This window comes from Anser cygnoides, chromosome 5, assembly GCF_040182565.1.
Source record: "Anser cygnoides isolate HZ-2024a breed goose chromosome 5, Taihu_goose_T2T_genome, whole genome shotgun sequence".
NCBI lineage: Eukaryota > Metazoa > Chordata > Aves > Anseriformes > Anatidae > Anser > Anser cygnoides.
This window is the reverse complement of record NC_089877.1, coordinates 17,253,832-17,275,427: the sequence shown is the minus strand read 5'-3', so window position 1 is coordinate 17,275,427 and position 21,596 is coordinate 17,253,832. Positions and strand designations below refer to the sequence as shown.

The following is a 21,596-nucleotide window of genomic DNA, read 5'->3' as shown; positions in this document are numbered from 1 at the left end:
TTCTCTTCATACATAGCAATGGCCAGTCCTTCAGGCCATGGCCCTTTCCATGAGCATCTCTCAATTCATGTACTAAACGCAGTTTATTTCTTTACAAAGTTTACCAGGGGTTCAGCAAAAGGGCCTATTATTTAATTTATTTTTTGTTTAAGGCTAAGATGAAAAGATTTACTTTTTATCAGGCAGGGAAGCGAAGCATGTTTCTAAAGCAACTGCAACCAATTCATTGCGTCCTCCTACTCTTCTAACATTTCTTCCTACTCCTCTAGCCTTCACTGCCAAGACTGCTTTAGACTTCACTGTGGTTAGCACATCCTGGACTTTGCAGCAAGGAAGCTCAGATGCAGCTGGTACCCTGGAACATTTAGAGCATACACATGAGGGGGCAGATTTCTGGTGCTTTGGCAAATCCAGGTCCAACGTCCACCCTGCCTGCAGATCTCAGCCTCTCACATCTGTCTTCTTTATCTAACCTCTCACCCAGATTATGTCCAGGCTGACAGTAAAACTCACAGGTATAAGGCAGGAAAATTATGAATCAACATTTATTGATGATATGTACAGAAGAGGTACAACACTTAGTGAAATATTATATTCACGACTATTTCCAGTATAGAAAGAATGTCCAGTTTGTTTTATACATAAAAGTTACAGAAATCAGTTTACACCATAAGAAAGCATTAAAAGCAAATGACTACAGATAAGTGTAAGGATCTGAACTACAAAAATAGAATTAGTCTACAAGGCATTCCAGCTACAATATACAAGAACAGAGCCTCAAGTTGTGAGAAATTTTATCTGCATTCTTTAGTTTATAAAGTGTGCTATAGATACTGTACAGTATGTCATTTCAAAATCTGGGGAGCTTTTTGGGTGTAAGGAAAAGACCAACCTGACCCCTCTTGCTTTTTATTATTTTCAGCTGAAGCATCTGAAAATATTCCATCTTATGATTGGCCACTTTTAAGAGGGGGAAGGAGTATCAGGATCAGGAGCAGGCAGTGCACAGTCCCACAGCGTGTGATTCACACTGAAACATCGTAGGAGGACTCACCAAGAAGGATACTTCCCATGCTTTGGGGCCTAATTTTGATCTTTTTTCACTTACGGGGGATGAACATATTTATGAGAACCAGGCTCAGGTACCCTGGGCATGAACCACATTTTTTTTTCTTGCTGTCTCAAAATCTTTCAGAACCACCTTCAGTTTTTACCCCCCAAAAGTAATTTTCTTACAGATTATAGCCCTGATTTCAGAATAATTTTGCCACTGAATACATAGTTCATATGTCTGTTTTATTATTTGTTTTATGATAAGACATACTTCTTGTATATAACAGGCCTCCTGGACATCAACTACAGTAGCTTGAGAAGAACTTAGCTTTGCACTTAATTTCCAGTAGCTATCAATATCCTCTTCTAACAATGTCAGAAGCAGTGGATCCTTGCCCATGAGTCTGTGCATTTTCCTCACAGTCTGTTCCTACCAAGGGGACACAGCAGGGGCTGGTGCTCCAGAGAGGACAGGCAAACCCTTGCTGCCCGCAGCATGCAGCACACTGTGCAAGTAGCAGACAGGGCATCCAGCATAAGGCAGCTAGATTGATTTCCCCCTTGCTCATTGTGCTAATTTAAGCAGTGACTTACTGAACTTCTGGTGGTAGAGTCCCAACACGTCAAGCAAACAAGAATAAAACAAAACATAAACTAATCATTCTGTGCATGCATTAATTTTTAGTGTCATAACAAATGTACTCATGAGGAACACATCTATGCTGGCATCACTTCCTCTCACTGCCAGGGAAGCACACCCATGCAGGTACTAGCACGTACCATGCTGGTTAGAGAGCTGAAAACTAAAACCAACGTATTTACAGTAACTTGACTGCATACATTATTCTGAATGTTATCAGAACAGGATACCCCATAATCGAAAGATAAAACAGTTACTAAACTATGTAATGGACTCAGTTGAATGGCCAGAAGGAAAACAAACCCAGACAAAAGAACAAAAACCGAAAGTAAAACAGAATTTTAAAAGATGGCCTAATTTGATGCTATGGCTCAATACACACTGACGAGTCAAATTAAATTAAAGCACTGCTACCCATACTGTGTACACCATTTCACTGAAATTACACATTGATAGCTACATTATCTACACTAAGTGCAGAGAGGCACTGGACATCATGCTTCAACAAAATGTCAAAACTGGTATCAATAAGGTTTTACATCTATTAGTGACTCACTTAGCACTATTCTACCTGCAGTTCCTATTAAGATAATACCTGGTACAATTGATTTAAAATACAAGAAAGAGATTAAAATACGAGGGTACATCAACACACTTCCTACATGTATATCTACCAGAAATTTAGTCTCCAAAACCTCAGCAGAATAACACACCCCGCAGATTTCTGAATAGATGACGAGATACCCAGTATCAGTCACACTGGGTTAGCAATATATTGCTGTTCAATGTTTTCTTTGTTTTTAATCATGATCAAGAAACTTGTTGACCATAAGGGAAACTTTCTGTGATATAAGGGTTATTAATATTTATATTAATTTATTTTTATTCCTCTCAAAACAGTACTTCGTTCATTAAATAAAATTACTGTAGCCGTGGCCTTAATGCCAACAGGTATTTGCCTAATGGGAACAGACGACCATAAAAGAGAAGCAACTTTCACTTGTCCTGGTCAAAAAATATAGTGTTTGATCTCTCTAAAATACATAAGAATGCAGGAGGTATTTGTACAGATGCTACCCAATTGCATTGGTCCCATGGTGGTTCTGTTGGTCCCCTTTCAAGAAGGCAAAGATTGGTGGCCAAGTCATGAAGTCTTTCTGCAGGCTGAACTCATGTACATTACATTGTAGCAAGACAGACTAGGTACCTGAAAATCTATTTTTTGCCTACCCAGTTCTCCAATTTTCTTTCGTCAGCAGTCTGAGTGAGTCAATTACACATGATCAGGTCCTAAGAAAGAACTGCAAGATTTGGCAAAGGTAACACCAGGAAAAATGACAAACATGAGGGGCAATTGCCCAAGACAGTCAATCTAGAAGATTGTTCAGGTTATTATAACATTGTTCTATAATGAACTGCAGCATTTAAGGACATCTTGAAATTCCTATTTGCTTCTTGCATTTTGTGCTTTGTTTATAATTCATCACTAAACATAACACAGAAACATTTCATTGATCCTAAATGTTATGAGAAAACTTTTTGTTCTAAGGTACAGATCACCTTTAAAGGCCTATCCCCCTATCTTATACGGTCATATAGAAAATATTATACGAAAATATGAGTGTCTGTAAATTACAGATACTAGGCAATTTAGTTCAGTCTAAACTGTAGTTTCCAGAGAACAAGTACAAACCCCTAAAACCTATAGTAATAACTACGTCAGGATTGAGCATATCATATTTAACAATACTAATATATGTGCAGCGTTTTCTCATGCATTCTACAAGCTACAGCTCACACTGGACCATGGGAAATGGGATATATTTAAGAAGGGCACAGGATATGCTGGATAGAAGCGTATGCAATTGTTTTTAAGAAGGAAGGACAACCTGTAACACACAAGGACTCACAAGCCCATACAAAACACCAAAATGGACATGCGATAATCTACAATACTGACAGCAAAATCAATTTGTAAACACGGTTTACATACAGTCTTTGAAAAACTGTAGAAAAGAAATAGAAAAGAATGATACAAAAATCCCTGCAAACTCTTCTATTTATTTACAAAACAATATAAAGGTACTAGACAACCCAGGTTGTGTGATGCTGCCTATGACAGTTTCCCTTCGTGTAATGGTGTGTGCCACAGAGCATCATTAAAAACAATTGCGGGGCTCCTGAATTTTGAAAAATCAAACTAGAAGGATTCAACACTCCAGCATCAATCAGCATTGGCTCTGCAGCAGAACATGGACATAAAAGGGGATCAAAGGTTGGGTGAGAAATCTCACTTGTCTTCCTGCCTTCCCAAATCTTGTCTTAGCTTGGTTATTTCCATCCTGGACTAGTAGAGACCCACCCGGTGGCTCAGTCATATGCTCTAGTTTTTTTTTTTTTCAAAAAAAACCTAGCTGCAAAAGCACAACCACCTTATCCATGAGGATTTGTATCAGCTTGGTAGTGGGAAGCCACCAGGCTTCCCCCAAGCGTGGAAGAAGTCTCTGGGATGGTGGGCACAGCCATGGGATGGTTCCTCAGAGCCTGCTCATGCAAGAAGTAAAGGAACGATCAGCACCAAGGCATCAGCAGCCGTTTGGCTCATTCACAGCAGCACATTTCAGTTTAATATCAAACTTGACCAGGGGGAAAAAATGAGGGAGGCACCCCTTGTGCAGTGTACCGTAATGGGAGTCCTGCTGTAGGCATGCGGAACTGCGGAGCCTGCAGCAGGGTTAGGGAGAGCCACAGCCTCTGTGTCTGCCAGGAAGAAAGATCAATGGCTTTGGAAGGAATATGGATTTAATAATCCATAAAGATTTTTTTTTTTTTTGGAGGGGGGGTAAATTGTGAACAAGAACATAACTCTTTAAAAAACAACATGGTGAAGCTGAACACTTTGTTTACAGCCGGCTGCTTTCTCTGACACTTCAGCATTGTAATTCCTTCCCTCCCCCAAAAAAAACAAATCAAAACAAAACAAACAATCAAAAAAAAAAAAAAACCTTGAAGCTATCCTCTATTTACAGTTATTCAGATAAGGAAAACTGGGAAAATATTTTTCCTTCAAAGTCATTAGTATTGTTGGAGAAAAGAAACTGACTCTGTTCAGGGAGGGCTTTCTGGTGGGAGCAGGAGCAGGAGCTTCCACACAATGTTATGCAGGGTTGCAAGCAGAGCGACAGCCGAGGTGAACTGGCCCAATGGACCATACGCCTACTATAATGACTAGTATGAAAAATATCTTATTATTATCGTGTCCTTAGAAGTCACAGTAATAAAATCAAGGATAGTCTTCTGGCTCATAACAGACTAATATTACAGTACATTTTTTATAAAGTGCCCTTATTTACCCTTCTGTAAATGAACTCAAATGCAGCAATAAAAATAGATGAATGGAACTAATGAAAAGAGAAACAGTTATACCGTTAAGTCTCCACAAAAGCATTTCTCTGAGCCTGGTACTAAAGCTCAGAGCTTTCTTAAATTTATTTAAAGAAGCGGATGTCAGAGGTGAGGTTTAATGCTGCTTGTGTTTTTAGGGATTTGTGCGATTGCTGCTGTGTTGCTACAACAAGTCTGCAACAACACAAGAGAAGGCGAGGAAGCAAAGAAAAACCAGTCAGTTGCCAGAACAAATTTGTTCAAGCACTGTTGCTGCAGCTTCTCAGATGAGCAGTCTGCTCTTCTGAGTGTCGACTACCAGAATTGCAATGACCCTGGTAGTGCTGGAAAACAAATCAGAAATCCATATTACTCACATCTTACTCACACATTTTGGAGTGGCACAATGTTTGGAATTCCACGTGCTTTGAGAAAGAAATGGAGGTTAGCTGTATCTCAGGGACGGAAGAGAAAAAAAAAAAAAAACTTAATGACAGCGGTCCCTATTTTTGTGCTGAGTTTTAAATTCATTGCTGGATTTGTAGAGCATAGAAATAATTAGGCCAAAAATAAAAAAATAAAAAAAAAGAAGCATCTTGGCAAAAACCTTGAGGGTGTGAGAATCACCTTCATTTTAAGCAGCAAAAAGACTACTGACTCAGACAGGATTGTGAAACACCTTATTACTTAGCGGAGACAGGAAGAGATCTGACCTTTCCTGGAAGCCCGTGACTCCCCTGGATTTCAGTGGGACCTTCTGTAGCCAGAGCATTGCTGGCACAGGTTTCACTACAGCAAACATAGCTTTTCAAAGATGTAATGAGTTTCTCACTGATTCAAATGGAGGGAGCGCATATCAGTATGGTTCACATGGCTTGTCCCCTACCTATCTGAAGCATCTTCCTGTGTAAGAACCATGCATGCTTCTTACAGTGCTGGTGCAGCCTTTGTTCTCTAAGGGAAGCAGTGAGGAAGAAAACTCAGTGGGAAAGTGCTCCACCTCTTCTTTAGCTTCAGCGTGCAGTGTGCTTTAGTTTCAATGAACAGGTATCAAGAGAATGCCGACCTAGCTTCAGCAGTGAATGCACAAAGTAAATACATTTGTACTTAATTAGTCATGCAATTAACTGAGTCTTTGCCTGGTTTAGACTTTCCCATGTGCCAGAGTGCTGCCAATAATGTAAAGGGCAAAGGGTATCACAGCTGCACAGACAACGGGGGGCGGACAGAGCAGCACACGAGGCGAGCATAAGAGAGAAATGTTAATTCCTCCAGGAACTGCACAGAAAGCAAATCACTTTCTACTGTGCTTTTCCTTTAACTTTGCCACCCCAGTCCTGGAAACAAACACAAAATGTTTGCCACATGCAAATGAATGCATCAACATTCCTAGTGAAACTAAAAAGAGACTAGTCAGTGACCAGCCCTGCTTGCTGAAATGTGAACTTGTATTAGCTGAAGTGGCCAGGCCCTGGGTTAGTTTCTGTTTATTTAGTTAAGTAGCAACCCGGCCTCATGTGGAATGAGCAAATCGAGAAATGCAAGCCAAGAGTGAGTTACATTTTCCCAGCGAAATGGAAAGCTTTTTGATGGTTAAATACAGTGATGTGCTGGAGTAACACTATATTAAATATTCAGCCAGGCTAAAAGCAGAGGAGTTTACCAAAAACAACATTTCTCCTTCTCCCACATACACATTTAAGTCGAGAAATGCCTCCATAATTATCTTTTGAAACTTCCCTGAGTTACTGTATCTACAGGATTACCATTTTAAAATCACAGTCTGCTATTCCAGTCCTATCAAACGGCCCAAATTTATTTTCCCTTGTGTGGGTGGAGTTTTTCTAGCATCTCATTCCTTCCTCCCCTAGTCTCCATCTGAAGAATCACTCTTCAAAGGACAGCACGTCCCAGGCGGATAAGCGTAAGCACATCGTAAGTGTTTCTCAATATGCAATTTTGTGGAGCTGCCCAGTCACATGTTGCTGGCATTCCTTTTCATTTCCAACTGCTGAACGCTTTCAAAAGACAGCTAAAAGTCTGCAGACTGGTTTTCTGAAGCTACTCTCAAGGCAAGCGGTCACTGTGGCTGCTCCTAAGAGACTGCTGTGGTGAGCAGGACAGCAGGACAGGCGCTACTGGGCAAACACGGCATGCTGATCTTGGATATAACCACCACTCCAGTCACAGCAAATTTCACTCGATGCGAGCTCACGGACTCAGAACAGGGAACATTTCAGAGTACCTGCACACCGCCCCAGGCACATTTCTGGCACATAACCCAGAAGAGAAATTGTCTTCAAATGCAGACTAGGGCCCTGATCCCCAGACACTCTCAATACCCAGACTTTCAGTTCAATAAGGTCAGGTGGCATAATGCTTTCTTTTCTTGCTATCACAAATGCACTTTAAGAAAAAAGCGTTTGGGAGCATTCAGGTGTGTACTGGGAGAAGCAGCAGCTCCAGGTTAATTCTGGGTATTATGATACCAATGACCGAAGAAAAGAGAAGACCATCTGCCTATCACTTCTCTGGATATCCTATGGTTCCATCCATCAAAAAAGGATCCTTAAGATGATTCACAAGACCTCTGGAAAAGGTCTCCACCTCTAATATACATTAGAAGTCTACAGCATTCACAGTGGTTCAATACTTGCTAAATTATATAGGCCGTTTTGCTTAGGATCATAGCAATGGATGTAAGTGAGGACAGAAATACAAGGGCAAGAAGAATAGTCCACATCAACAAACGCGTGAATGAGGGGTGCTTTGACAATGAAACTGGTCTTGCACATCACTCATCATGCAAGCAGCCTTTGCTGGTTTATGTCCATGTGCGTTTTCGGAGGTCTTTATATGAATGCAGATGAGCAAAAGCAGATTATATTTATATTTTAATAGCTTCTACAGAGCCATATACCACTCCACAGTTCAACACGTTATTCCTGCTTACACCCACAAAAAGTCCATGCACAGACACTGAATGGCATGTGTCCCTAAATGTTTCAGCTCTGTTCTCAGCCATGTCTAAGCTCACGGTATGCTCGTACTCAGAGTCACTCTGAGAACCTCTGCAAGCTCCCCCAGACACTGCACAGGGCTCGCTCTGTGGGTGCAGCCTCCCGGGGCTGCTTGGCTCAGCTGCGCTATAGAACATTGCTAGTAGTACAGAGGCGTTCACCAGTGTCTGAACATTGCAGAGTATTAACAAGCACCTTTAGAAAACACTTCACAAGGTGATTATTGTGGCTGTAATTTCTCCTGACAGGATGAGTCAGCTATATTATGTTGACAAAACACCATCTTGTTAATTCAGATGCCAGGTGCTCTAAGAAACATTTCTCTGACATTAGAAATGTATATGAATCATTACTCTACAAAACAGAGAAAGAGAGAAGTAATTCAACACATTGGTCTAAATCCTGTAATTCTTGCGTATTCTTCATTCAGTCCTAGCCCTGGCCAAATTCCGCTGACCTTAATAAGGAATTTGGCTTAGTAATTATTTCAGGATTTAACCATTCTCTGACATATGACATGAACTTGGAAGACATACACTTCAAGCCAAATGCTACTGATGATTACATTCAAAACTCTCAATTATTTAGTGTAATATATTCAGATTTTTTTTTATAGATCATTATCAAGTACCCAATCATGACATCCTTGCTCACGCTTAGTAGTACCTTACTTGACCCTCCCCTTCCACACGAGGAATCCCTCAGACTTCAGTGGAGCAGGGTGAAGAGTAAGGTGCTACCTGCTTGGACTAAGAATGATATAACTGAGCCCATGGTATTCTATATTTTGTACATCAGGCATTGGTTTAAGAACTATTACACCCTGCAATAATACTGCCTTGTATTATCTGATGCACTGTGGTCACAGAGCAGCACAGACCCATAATAAAATGGAGCTGCACCTGCCCTGGGACAGCTGACAAAAACATATCATATGTACATGCAAATCTAAGGTCTTGTCTTAATGTCAAGTATTAGTTGTACTAATCTAACAAAAGGTCTGGGATGATTTGTTGACTTTCATACATTAACCTTGCCCCTGGATCTAAATTCAGTCTGAAGTACAAGTAGGCACAAAAATTCAGTGCTTCCTGTGCCAGGTTCTTCTTATTATTGTAACAAATAGAAATCTTTGTGGGCATTTTCAAAAGCTATTTTAGCCATGCAGTGCCAACTAGATCAGGTGTGCCACAAGAGTCACTGAAACACTTGGAGGTCTGCATGAAGTTATATTTATCTGAAACAATTTGTGACCCTGAGTCCCTGTAGCGAACTGTACTGGCATTGTGATCTTCCCATTTTGCAGCATTTACATTCTCTGCGTCTTGAATGAATGGGGAGGCGGGTGAGAGCACATTGCACTGCATGGAGAATTCTCCAGCTGCATCATCCAAACAGTAACACAAGGGAGACAGATGGTTACGGATCATTGTTTGGCAAAGATGCTACAATGACTTTATGAGATCTTTGCTAAGTTTCAATTAAGAAATTAAGTAAGCAGAAACTGTAGATGTTAAATTAAAAAAAAAAAAAAAAAAAGAGAGAGAGAGAGAAATCTTCCTTAATCGTGGTATCTTTTACCAGAAGAGGGCTTCGGGGCTTATTAAAGATGGAGCTGGGAATCTCTTCCCTTAGTTTTCATGTTTCCAAGGCTCTTCTTCAACCACACTGAAGTCTGCAGATTTGCCATTGGTTGCCAGTGTTACCTGCAAGTAATTATCATCAACAACCAACTTAAAGACCAAGGAACTTTGACAAGAAAAGTCATGACTTTTATATGGAAGATCATGATATTTACAGGAATTACATAATACACCATGCCTTATATATGTAAAATATATTTATTCAGAATTCACAACACTCACAAATAGTGAGACTCCTGTTCCTTTATTATATTGACTAGAAAACATTAGGAGTAGAAAAAAGTTCAATACTTTCTTAGCCTTTATTGTAGTTTTGTTTTTAATAAATGTTTCAGATTACACTCCTATCTCCTATTGATTTTTCTGGGTTATTTCATAAGCAGGTTTTGTTTGGTTGTGTTTTTGTTTCTTTGTTTTTTCTATGTAGAATTTTTTTTTCAGTAAAATTCCCTCACAAAGCAAGATAGCTGATGCAAGGAAATAAAAAATGTGCAAGGCAGGTATGATCAAAGATATATATCTATACAAACTCACCTATAATTACACCACCTTTAAAGAAATAGAGGAAAAGATACGTTGTGAAAGCAATTTTCATTGTATAACTATTTCTTATAGTATACTGAAAGATTATGCCTATAGGAGGGCCAAAAATTCATGGCAATGCCATGGTTGTCTCATACAAATTACAGCAAAATGTCACTCTTGCCTGTAAAGATCCATGCTACATTTTTTAGTTTATAAGTATGGTAGAAGACTTATAGTGATCTACCAGCCCGTGGTAAACACCGGCCAATATGTTGCATCCCCGAAATTGGTATAAATAAACCCACACTTCAACAAAGATAGCGCCAGCCAAGTGACTTAAAAAAAGGGAAAAAAAGGTAAAATATCAGTTTAACTTTACAAAAATAATCTAGATCTGCATAACTGTGAGAGAACCCTTCATTTAACGCCAAGTGGATGGCTCAATCTTTCCTAACTTACCTTGTAGGTTAACATCCTCGGCTTCAAATGAAAACTTAAAGACACAGCTGAAATTCCCCATGCTGGATAAACTGGATGCATGGAAGCATTGGGACATGGAAATATGACAAAATGCACTGATTTTCAAATAAAGTCAAGCTTTTTCTTAGATAGTTGAAAGGGGAAAACATGCAAATACAGGAATGAACAGCTTATTCAGAAATGAAAATCACATAGAGTCATGTGAAATGTGATAATAAAAAAATACAAAATACAAAAATATCATGCAGTAACAAACACTCTACCCCAGTACACTACTTATTAAAAATATACATTGACCATGCAAAATTATAAACTACTAGCACTATACATGGAGTATACTACAGAAAGTAAATAGAAATGACATGCTAGCAGATTAGCTTTTCAAAACTGATCAGAGTTGCCGTGAACTTTTCACCCCACCAGTGCATTTGACAGGATGAAGAGATGTCTCTTCACATTTAACAACTGGCTCCCCAAATCCTATACTGAGTTGCTTTTGCTACTCTAACACTTAGCTGTAGACCACTTCAACATGATCCAAGTGCTTGCGAATGTCAGCATGTATTCATAGCTTATAAAGTGGACTGTAATATCACATCCTTTTGGCAGCCTGCAAACAGACAAGTGACCCGCTCAAAGTCGGTCTTGTGCTCAATCCAGTAAACCCTGGCTCTTTTCACGAGTTTAAAAGTGCAAAATGAGATCCCAAGCAGAGAAAACCTAAAGCAATGGAAAAGGGCAAAACCCTTCATGCTCATGCATCATTGGTCCCAGATTTCTACTAAAGGGTGTGCTTAGGATGACTTACTGCACAATACGTCCATGTCTCTGAGGTAAACCAATGACTCAACTGATGGGAATGATAAGAGAAACTGAAGGAGAAAAGAAAGTACAGTAAATACTGTATCAAAGAGCTACTACTTTCTAGCTTGGCTTGGATCTCTGAGAGACTGGAAGGAGATAACATTTTCAGTATGCAGCTCCACAAACCAATCAGGTGTTTCAGAATGATCTGTGGTAGCTGAATTTGTCTTAAACTCACTGAAATTAGAATATTCTATTTCACTGAAAAAGTTTTCCAACAGAAATATTCAAAGTAATCAAAAAGTGAGTTGTTGGTGGTATTACTTATTTTTAGTGAGAATAAAATCTTTTATCAAATGAGGTATTTGTTATCAGGGAATTTCTTCCTTCCTTCAAGATTTTATCTCTTCAGTTTCCTTTCCTTTTCTGAGACATGCAAATTAATGACTTTTTAATTTGGGGTAAACAGGTATTCGCATTCAATTTTAAAATAGTTTTTCTTTCATTTTTCTCACAGAAAAGAATAGGTTTGAAGAAGAAGGGGAGAGGCATATCAGAACAAAATGTTTGACTTCATTATAAAAAATCACTTTATCAAAAATGTGGAAGATTTGGGGGGAAAAAAAAAAAGGAATAAGTTGGATGATTTTTGGTGTTATTTTTGTTTGTTTGACTGTTTTTTTCCTGAATTCAGTATTACTTTGTCCCCTAGAAATTCAGGTTTGGCCTGACATTATCTAGAAGTAAGCATTGGAAAAGAATGTTCTAAAGAACATTTCCAGACAGGGTGGAGATAAGTGAAAGTGGTAGAATAGGACTTATATTTCCAATATATATGGTGATTTGCTAAAGGACTTACTGTAGGCATTCACAGTTAGAAAGTGGCTCAATTGTGTCAACTGAAAGATGCAAGAGAATCTGCTTGGCTAAGGTAGGCTTGCTGTTCTACAGACCACTATATGTAAATTATATATATATAAATATATATATAAGTACTATGAAATGAAAAAGATCCAGCTTGTTTTGGCCTCTTTCTCCTCCTTTTCAATTAAAAACTCTCTTGACTTTAAACTGCCCTGTCCTAGTGGTGGGTTCTTTGTAAACCTCTAGCCATTAGCCATCCCAACCATTTTCTCCTTCGACTGGTGGGGTTTCTCAAGCTCACTTTACTCCAATCAAGACATTATCATTACTATTAGTAATCCATGTTAGTTACAGCAAGGATTAGAGAGAAAATACGATATTCGTGTCTTAATGACCCAGGAACAATGATGGAAGCAAAGCATAAGCATGCTGTATGAGTGCAGCAGCATTCTGATGCTAAAGTGCATTCAACACATCCATCTGAACAGCATATCATGGAAGGCAGTCAGCAAATGACTACACCTATATTTGGATTGCAGATACCCTTCATTTGAGTTGGCAAGTAAGTTCTTTGTTGCCAAAGAAAATTAGGTAAATGTCCATAGAAGGTGATGCCATGTTCTCGGTGTCTTGGCATATTCCATAATACGCTGCATCTTGCCTTTTCATATGTAAACGAGGTACATGATTTTTCTCCTCAAATGACAACTTTTAAGAAGAGAGCCAAAAAACATCTTTTGAACTGCTCAAACTCATTAAAAATGTCTGGGGTTCATGAAGCTCGTTGTCACTTTGTTATTTGCAGAACAATTTGAAAAATACATGCAGGTTAAAAAATAAAATAAAATAAAATAAAGCATGCAGTGCTATATACACGTCTCAATATCCATAAATGTGAAAGGTACCTTGCATTCATCTACTATGACTGAGTTGTGAGCTGCAAAAACACATTGGTTTGAGTTGTTTTCCCTATGATTTTTCATGTCATCATAGATTGACTGAGTCTTGGTCATTTCAATGTCTTCATGCCCTTTATGATGAGAATCAATGCTGTCAAGTTCTGCCTTGGAAAGGTGGTAGACGATGCCAGCACCGAAAGAATCCCCCACTACATTGACTGACGTTCTCATCCGGTCCCTACAAAAGAAGCAAAAGGCTGAATGGCATGAGAAGAAGAAAAAGTGGGGCCTGAGAGCCCTGTTAAAGTTACAGTTACTGCATTTATTTCAGAAAATTTAAGTCATCTTTAGAATAGAAAGACGGTGGCTTTCAAGTGAAATTGGAAAAGCTTGTTTTCCCGTGGGACTTGTACAGACAGGAAGGATGTGCAAACTCCCATGTCCCAGCTGCTCACACTCATGGATTTTGGCAAGGAGTTTGCACAGGGGACACAGCCAAACTGCAGAGCTGTGCTTCGGTGAAATCTCCCCAGTGCCTGCTTCTGGAGCTGGAGGTTTCAGTGTCAGGGTGCCAGGCTCACATCATTGCCCTTTGTTTAATCTGAATTTATCAGGGCACTTAACTTACTTAACACAGCCAGAGGAAAGGGTTTTGGATCTGATGAAGTGTTCTGATTGCTGGGACAGATTAACAAATGGCTTCTCCCCTTATTCTCAGCAAGCACACAAGCACACTACTGGGAAGAAATGCCTGAAATATCTCTGTAAGGCTCAGACCATCGCAGCTCCTCTCCTGGCACCATCTTTACAGATGGTCATCTCTCTGCATGGCAGCATGCCCGCCCACACGACCGTACGCCAGCACTCAGCGGATGAGCCAGCCATATATAGGTCACGGCCTACAAAATGATGAGCCGTGACAGCACTCCGGCAGCAAGTGCCCCTCACTGTACGCAGGTGCCAGAGGAGGCCCACGTGCTCCAATACAGAGAAATGCATCTCTTGGCACTTCCCGACAAACTGCCGTCGGACAGATGCGCTGCCTTTCTCCTGCCTCACATTTACAGTGTGAATCTATCTGCCGGCAGTGATGTCATGGTTGTGGATTTTCCCTCATTGCAAAGTTCTGCCCAAAACCTCCCAAAAAAGGTCAATGGTCTTGCAGAGAACTGCAGGACTGTGAGCTCCTGCTATCTTTCCTACCTCAGACAGGCTGCATTGCACAATTTGAGATTGTTTACACCTGCCAACTAGATGTGAAGAGCTAATGGGTTTGGTGTTATATCTTAGCTGAAGCAGACCATTTTTATTTTTTAACCAAAAGGGAAAAAAAAAAAAAAAAGTCCATAGGAGAAAAACATCCTTCTAGTTTTGCTTCACATGAATGAAGTGCTTTACAGATCTCATCCCATGCCTGTGAAGACTGTTTTAAACCCAGACAGATTAAACCCAGACAGAGTGGCAGGATAGGAAAATATGACTTTCTGAGGGTTACTTTTAATTAAGGCCATCAAATATACTGTACCATGCCATACAGCTCCACAAGAACACCTGCTTAATTTTTATTTGTATGAGTACTGTTAAATTTTGAAAGGATTCATTGATGCCAGATAAGGGGGGAGGGATAGTATAAAAGTTGCCAAAAAATGAGGAGGAGAGAATACATAAATATAATTGAGGCATGATTCAAATTTTGAATGGGTCACTTGAGGAGATGTTTCAGCCCATATGCATGAATTACTAGCCAAGAGATTCAGCAACACAAACTGCACACTGTTGCAGAACATCCTATACTGAGTGAGTTGAAGTAAACAAGAAACTTTCTTACAACCAAACAAAGCATCAGCTGTCAGGAATCAGCACCAAGGTGCCATTGACATCTTTGGGGGCTAAGAACACCTTGAGAAGAAGCAAGAAGACTGTATTTACTCTTCCATTAAAAACAGCCCACCAAATAATTCCAGCTATGCTGGAACAATGTAAAGAAAATTAATATAGGAAAGCTGCAGTCTAGTCAATTGCCCAGTACAGCTACTTCTTTGCTGTCCATAACAGATCCCAAGAGGAACAATGGGAAGGAAAGTTAAAGTTCTCTCTCAAAAGCCAACTCAACATCTGGTAAGAATGTGCTTTAGAATTACTGGGAAGTAATCCTGATAAGGATTAATGCCCAATTTCCACCAACTGGCATATCTAAGAACTGGAAGCTTGCCAATGTAGGCAAGAGAAATAGAAAGGAGAGGAAATGTAACAGGCCCTCTTGTCATTAATGTCATAGTATCTATATAGTAATCTTCTATGCAAAAAAGGTACTTCTGCTCCCTGAAAGCTTGAAAACCCAGTGTATCAACCTTACTAGATTTTGGAAAGGAGATTAAAATCTTAGCACACCTGCTAAGACAACGAGTTGGTGAGGTGTTTAACTTGCCTTACCTCTAAGCTGTTGTAGGAAAGAGCTCTGGTTTTCTACAGTCTAATTCAATTCATTTGAGGCCTGTTTGTAATATTAGATGTTGACTAGGTACAAGTGTTCTGAATTTAGATCTACACTAAGGAACAAAGTGAGAATTCAAGCGATCTTTTTCCGAACTACTGAACAAAGGTAGATGCTTTAAATACTGGAATGGCTGCCCAAGCCCATTTTCTCTAACTCCTCTTTTCTCACTGCAAAATACCACTGTATTTGAGGTTGGGCAATGGTATTTGCTAAGCTTGTCAGTCTCCCATTTGGAAGGTAGCCAGCTTCTAGCTGGAGCAAAAGCAGCTTGTTTCATTCCAGCTGTTGCCATATAATTACTATCCTATTAAATGTCACTGCTGTGTTGTACTTAGTTTTAAACCGAGAAAACTGTGAGAGTTGTGAAATCTTGGGAAACTTGCCTGGTGAAAAAACTCACTCTGTATGTATGCGTGGGAGGGGGAAAGGTTTAGCAACCTAATCTCTAGATATTGGAGATGCTTGAGAAGGAATCGATACAGAAACCTTTTGGCTCCAGTTTGAAGGAGAAAATGCCAAGTTTAAGGCCAATCAAAAGTCAGCTTTGTGTTGTACCATGACCAACTCTTACAAAGCTGGTTTTGGTAAGATTGCAGTTTCAGATGATGGCGGTATTGTAAAATCAATTGATGTTCTGATAGTTTCTTTCATCAGCAATATTTAAAATCTTACAAAATTGGCCATTTTGGACATTTTTGAAACTTTCACTAACTGGAATTCAAATGCTATAAACAGAACTATTCCAAAATATTTCTACGTTTTCCAGAAAAGTGGCTAGAATAAGGCCTCAGAGGTTTTCTTAACTTTCTCTTCTACGTTCTGTTATAAATACTGCTGTAATTTTGTTTCATGGTCTAAAGAAATGGAAGAACAAAATGTAAGTAAAGAAAACTCGTTTTTATGACTTTTTATTTTAGATATTCTTAGATCTGGTTTGTATGCCTAAAAGCTTGTTTGAAAGTTGGTTTGTGTGCCCCTTTTTAACATCACCAATGTGAGCAACATCTTTTGCATATCTCTTTAGACCATCATGGCTGCCACAACACAACCACTAGAAGATGGAAAACAAAGCTGTTACCCCTTGAGATATGCTAATTAGCATTATACTTTCACCAACAAACTTTGTCTTAACTTTACAGCACTAGTGGCATGACAAAGAGTTTTGCATCTCCTTTTTTATCTCTTTTCCCTTTTCCCTCTATCTTTCACTTCTGAATCACTCTGGAATTGCACTGCTGATTGTCAGGCCATAAGGATCCAAAACCAACCTTTTCAGCTGAAAGGTTCTTTGTCTGGCATTTATTTTGGAAAGATACCATAGAATATTTTTTTCAGGAGTACTTTCTCTGAATCTAGCCTTCCTATACTTACATTCACTGCTGCTACAGCTCCACTGTACAGAGGTTTTTATTTCTCTAAGCAGGGCTGCATTAGCCAGGGGTAACAATTCCCAAGCTGAGCCTGAAATGCAACAGCTACTACTGGATCACAGCTGCTGGTAACTTACAGATCTGAGGTTTGCTAGTGTGGGCAGAGCTTCTCAGTCCACAGGAATATTTTTAAATGACATTTCCCTAAAAACAAAACAAAACAAAACAAAACAAAACAACAACAACAAAAAAAACAAACCACAGGCTCCTTTTGCACATCCTCCTACCAGCTGCAGAAACCTACCTATTTGCCTCACTTTGAGAGCCAGTAAAAATATACACTTAAAATGAGCATCCACTTCCCTTTTGCGCTCCTCTTACCAGCTGCAGATTCCTACACCACTTTCCTATTTTCAACCATGACCTCATAAATTTAACAAACCCACAGAATATCACATTTTTTCCCTTTGCCGGCTGTACTCTGACTGCTGAACCTGCCTCATTTTGCCATTCTGAGTCATGATATCATGATATTCAGTTATACACAAAATATGTAAGTCATCTTTTCCCTCTGCCTTCCCAAGCTGTAAGTTCCTCTCTCATTTTTACCTGAAGCAGAAGAAGAAGCTGTGCGCTATTTGTCACAACTCAGTGAAAAGACAGATAATAATAGATACAGTTTAGAAGTCATGTCAGGGGATTGACCAAGATCTTGAATTCTTCTCAATAAGTTAAAAGATAATGACAGGAAAAAGAAAAAAAAAAAGAAAAAGAAAAAAAAAGAATCTATTTCATCTTAACATTTTCAACATTTCTGTTCCTTCTTGCATAGTTTTAGTAGTGTATCTGATTGAAAGCTATCACAAGTGAGCAGCTGAGGCTGCAAGTGTAGGAGGAAATGCACAAATAGTACAGAATACTTACATCTCCCCTTCCTGGCACCACAGCTGGCACAATATAAAAATACTTCTTTACTATATAAAAGTATATTAAGGGAGAGATGGCTGTTAAGCAGAATATTCTGTACTGTAGCAGTACAGGACAATAAAAAACCTCCTAAAGCCAAGAACAACTTAGTAGGCTACTGAGTCACTGTCGGCTTTGCATAGGTGACGGAAAGATGTCTACACTGTCAAATGACAACACAAGAAAAGATACGGCATTGCATATACTTTGTATTTACAGCTTGTGTATTCATATGTTGAACAACAAAAGCTTTGGACAACTATCCGTGGGTTAGCTGTTTCTTGTCAGAAGACTAGCAATGGCACTGAAACCATTTGGTTTGATGGATGGACATGGATCTCAAGTCCTTGAAAATGAAAATTGGGCTTTCCAGTTTGAAGGATCTGTCAGTAAAACCACTCTAGGGAATGACCTTCATTCTTCCAGTTTGCTTTCTGATTTTTTTCTTTATATCCTGCTCTATAACAGTTTCTATCTTCAAAGCATTTTACTTTCTTATGTACAAAAAGAAATTTAACTACTCCACTATAAGCAAAAACTTTTTATAATGCAAATGCCCAAATCCCCCTATAACATGTTGACAACATGGTTTGGGAACCCCCTATTCAGCATTTATCCTTTATTTTAGCACAGAACTATAAGAAACAGAAAGATGAAAACAGAGATCAGAAAACTGCAGTTGACCTATGTCTGTGATAGGGTGGCGTCATTAAGAAGACTAAAATACATGAACGTGGGCCCAAGGGTCATACAAGAAGATCGCTGGTTCATAGAAACAGACTTCAGTAGCTCTGTAATAATTTGTATCACCTGAGATGCCTATTTCCTCCTTTGCTTTATCTGTAGGGGAAATTCTTAGAGTTCTTTAAGATCAATAGGTGAAAAACATTACAGACAAGCATTACTTCACCATTTTTTCTGCATCGAGCAGTGGAGTCACCATAACTTACAAAAGCCAGTCAACAGCAACAAGCAAACTGATGTCCTGGGTAGGGAGACCCACTGCAGTAAGGATCAGAAGCATAGTGACGAGTCCTGCACTGGGAATACTGGCAGCTCCAACACTTGCAAGGGTGGCGGTCAAACTGCAAAAACAAAAATCAAATGGGAGTAGCGGGAAGGGAAACATATAATTTCATTGCATACTCATGTGATCAATAGGAAGGTCTTATTTTTAATGAGTTCTTCCCTGAAAACAGAGTACAATAAACCATGGCAAATTTGGTTGTTTGAATATCTCCAGTATCACGTGCTGGGTTTGGCAGACAAAACCTAATAACTTCCCATTCATTTGTGTTGGTACCTAGAGAGATAGTTCTTGTCATATCGTTGCAGCAAAAATGTGCTGTTGCATGAAGAGGAGAGCGAATGTTTTTCCTACAGATAGCCCAGAGGTTCCTGCTGCTTAGTATATGCAAGTCATGAGTTGGTGACCCCAGCCTTAAAATGGCGGGGTCAGACAATGCTAGTGAGTCAGAGGTACTGAGAGGAAGAGGAGTAATTCTGCTTCAGGCTTAGCAAATCTCCTGGCCAGCATCTGATTCCTGACTTTAATTGCCCTGATCTTAATTTGGTTTAAAGAGTAGCACCTCTAAAATTACTGTTCTCATTTTCATCAGGAGATATGAGTCACTAGGGTCTAACATTTGCCTTCATTAGAAGCAGCACTGCACCTTTTAGAAACCTTGGTTTTTCTACTTTAGGGGCTGAGGCAAGAGGTAAAGAAATGGAAAATATGCTGCTAATATAGCTGGGTAAGAAACATAGAATTATACTTCCCTATGCAGGAGTTTCTGTAGTGCTAAAAGGGTTTAATAAAAGAAAAGTTGGGTGGGTGGGTGAAAACTGCAGGAAGAAGGCAAACTTGGCAGCCTTCACTTGTGGTTTGCATTTTAACTATTCAAAATGTTAGGCCTGATGTCTTCATCGAGTTTTCCATTGTACATTAACTTTAGCTGCAGCAGTCATGACTTTGCCTTTGTTTTTTATTAGTCACTATATCTAATGGGTCTTAAAACTCCATTACAGTAAACAGTCTTCAATCACTCTTACCCATTTTGAATGGGTACTTTCTTTGTCCTTCTAAAAATTCAGCTTTGTCCTTAATATGATGATTTGAAATGAAAAGATTAGAGCCAACATTCTCTGGGTTAGAGAGAAAAAGCCAGATTGTATCTAGACGATGCAGCAGGTAATCTCACCCTCAAGATGCTTTACAGTCAGCCCATTGTTTTTTGCTGTTCACAAAAGTCACAAAAAAAAAATACACACACACAAAACAATATATAGATAAATTTTTAGGTATATTTTTCTCTTCCAATGTTTATAAACAGGTATATTCTAGAAAGTTAATGCCCCATATATCACTTGGGGCATCCCTCTGTACTAAAAGAAGGCACTGCATTGGACAAATAATGCTGTATTTCGTCATGTATTGTCAACTGCAGAACAGCATAAATCACCACCAGCGTGCATTGAGGCTGCAAATGATGGAAAATTCACATCACTAGAGAGCCAGGACCTATGTATATTACATTCCTTTGCATATCATTATTACAAATCCATGGGTTTCATAGCAGATTCCACAGCCACTGAGAAGACATCCAACCCAAAGCTTCACATTTTATAGTCTTTAGAAACAAAGCCTACGAGTGTTTTGAACTGACCTCACAGTAACTATCTGGCCTCCATCCAGCTCAATTCCGTTCATCTGTGCTATGAAGATGGCAGCCACAGCCTCATAAAGGGCAGTTCCATCCATGTTAATTGTTGCTCCAACAGGAAGAACAAACCTTGTTACACGTTTATCAATGCCTAGATTTTCTTCAAGACAACGGAATGTGACAGGTAATGTTCCAGCACTGAAGGAAAGAAAGCAAATAAGTACAAAAGACAACATTATAATATAATATATACATGAGGGAGCAAAGTCAAATTCTGCTCTCTGTGTTTACACTTTCTACTTCTACTTTCAGCTGTGATTCAAGCTATCTTGGCCAATTTTTCAATTACATCTACATTTAGCTGGAGGTGGGACTGAGGCCAAGACACAAACATGACTCAAGGAGGGATGAGAGCTTGAGAGATTGTAGATGAAGCTTTCAGACTCCTCGATGAGTTATTTCTTGCATTTTGTTCAAAAAGACCAGTTCCAGATGTTTTCTGATGGACAGAACTACATGCAAAGGGACAAATATTTCTTTGATTGTAAATTTGTTCTGAAGGGATAAATCAGTGCTGCATCAAGGAAGGAAAAAGCCAGGCAAAAGCATACACAGCCCATGCAGTTCCCAAACATTGGAGGACAGGAAAGGGTATGAAACATTGGCGGATAAGAAAAGAAAGAAAAGATGGCTGGAAGAGGGGAAAGGTTCTTTGAACAGATCCGCAGTGCCTTGCCTTTGTGGGAATGGTTCAGGCTATTACATTAACTTCCTTAAAGTAAAACTCC

General features: G+C 39.3%; 1 protein-coding gene across 3 annotated transcripts in view; it reads right to left on the bottom strand.

The window, feature by feature from the left end:
• Nucleotides 1-518: 518 nt before the first annotated feature.
• SLC1A2 (solute carrier family 1 member 2) overlaps nt 519-21,596 on the bottom strand; it is a 93,637-nt gene continuing 72,559 nt past the window's right edge. For 2 of the 3 annotated variants that reach the window (XM_066997129.1, XM_066997126.1), the window contains exons 8-11: nt 20,812-21,006; nt 19,096-19,230; nt 13,319-13,550; nt 519-9,803 (exon numbers count right to left, since the gene is read on the bottom strand). In XM_066997129.1, coding sequence (XP_066853230.1) covers nt 9,729-9,803; nt 13,319-13,550; nt 19,096-19,230; nt 20,812-21,006 — 637 coding nt within the window. In that variant the 3' untranslated portion in view covers nt 519-9,728. Of the gene's footprint in view, nt 9,804-10,724; nt 10,796-13,318; nt 13,551-19,095; nt 19,231-20,811; nt 21,007-21,596 lie in introns of all 3 variants that reach the window. The other variant, XM_066997127.1, reaches the window with a different exon arrangement.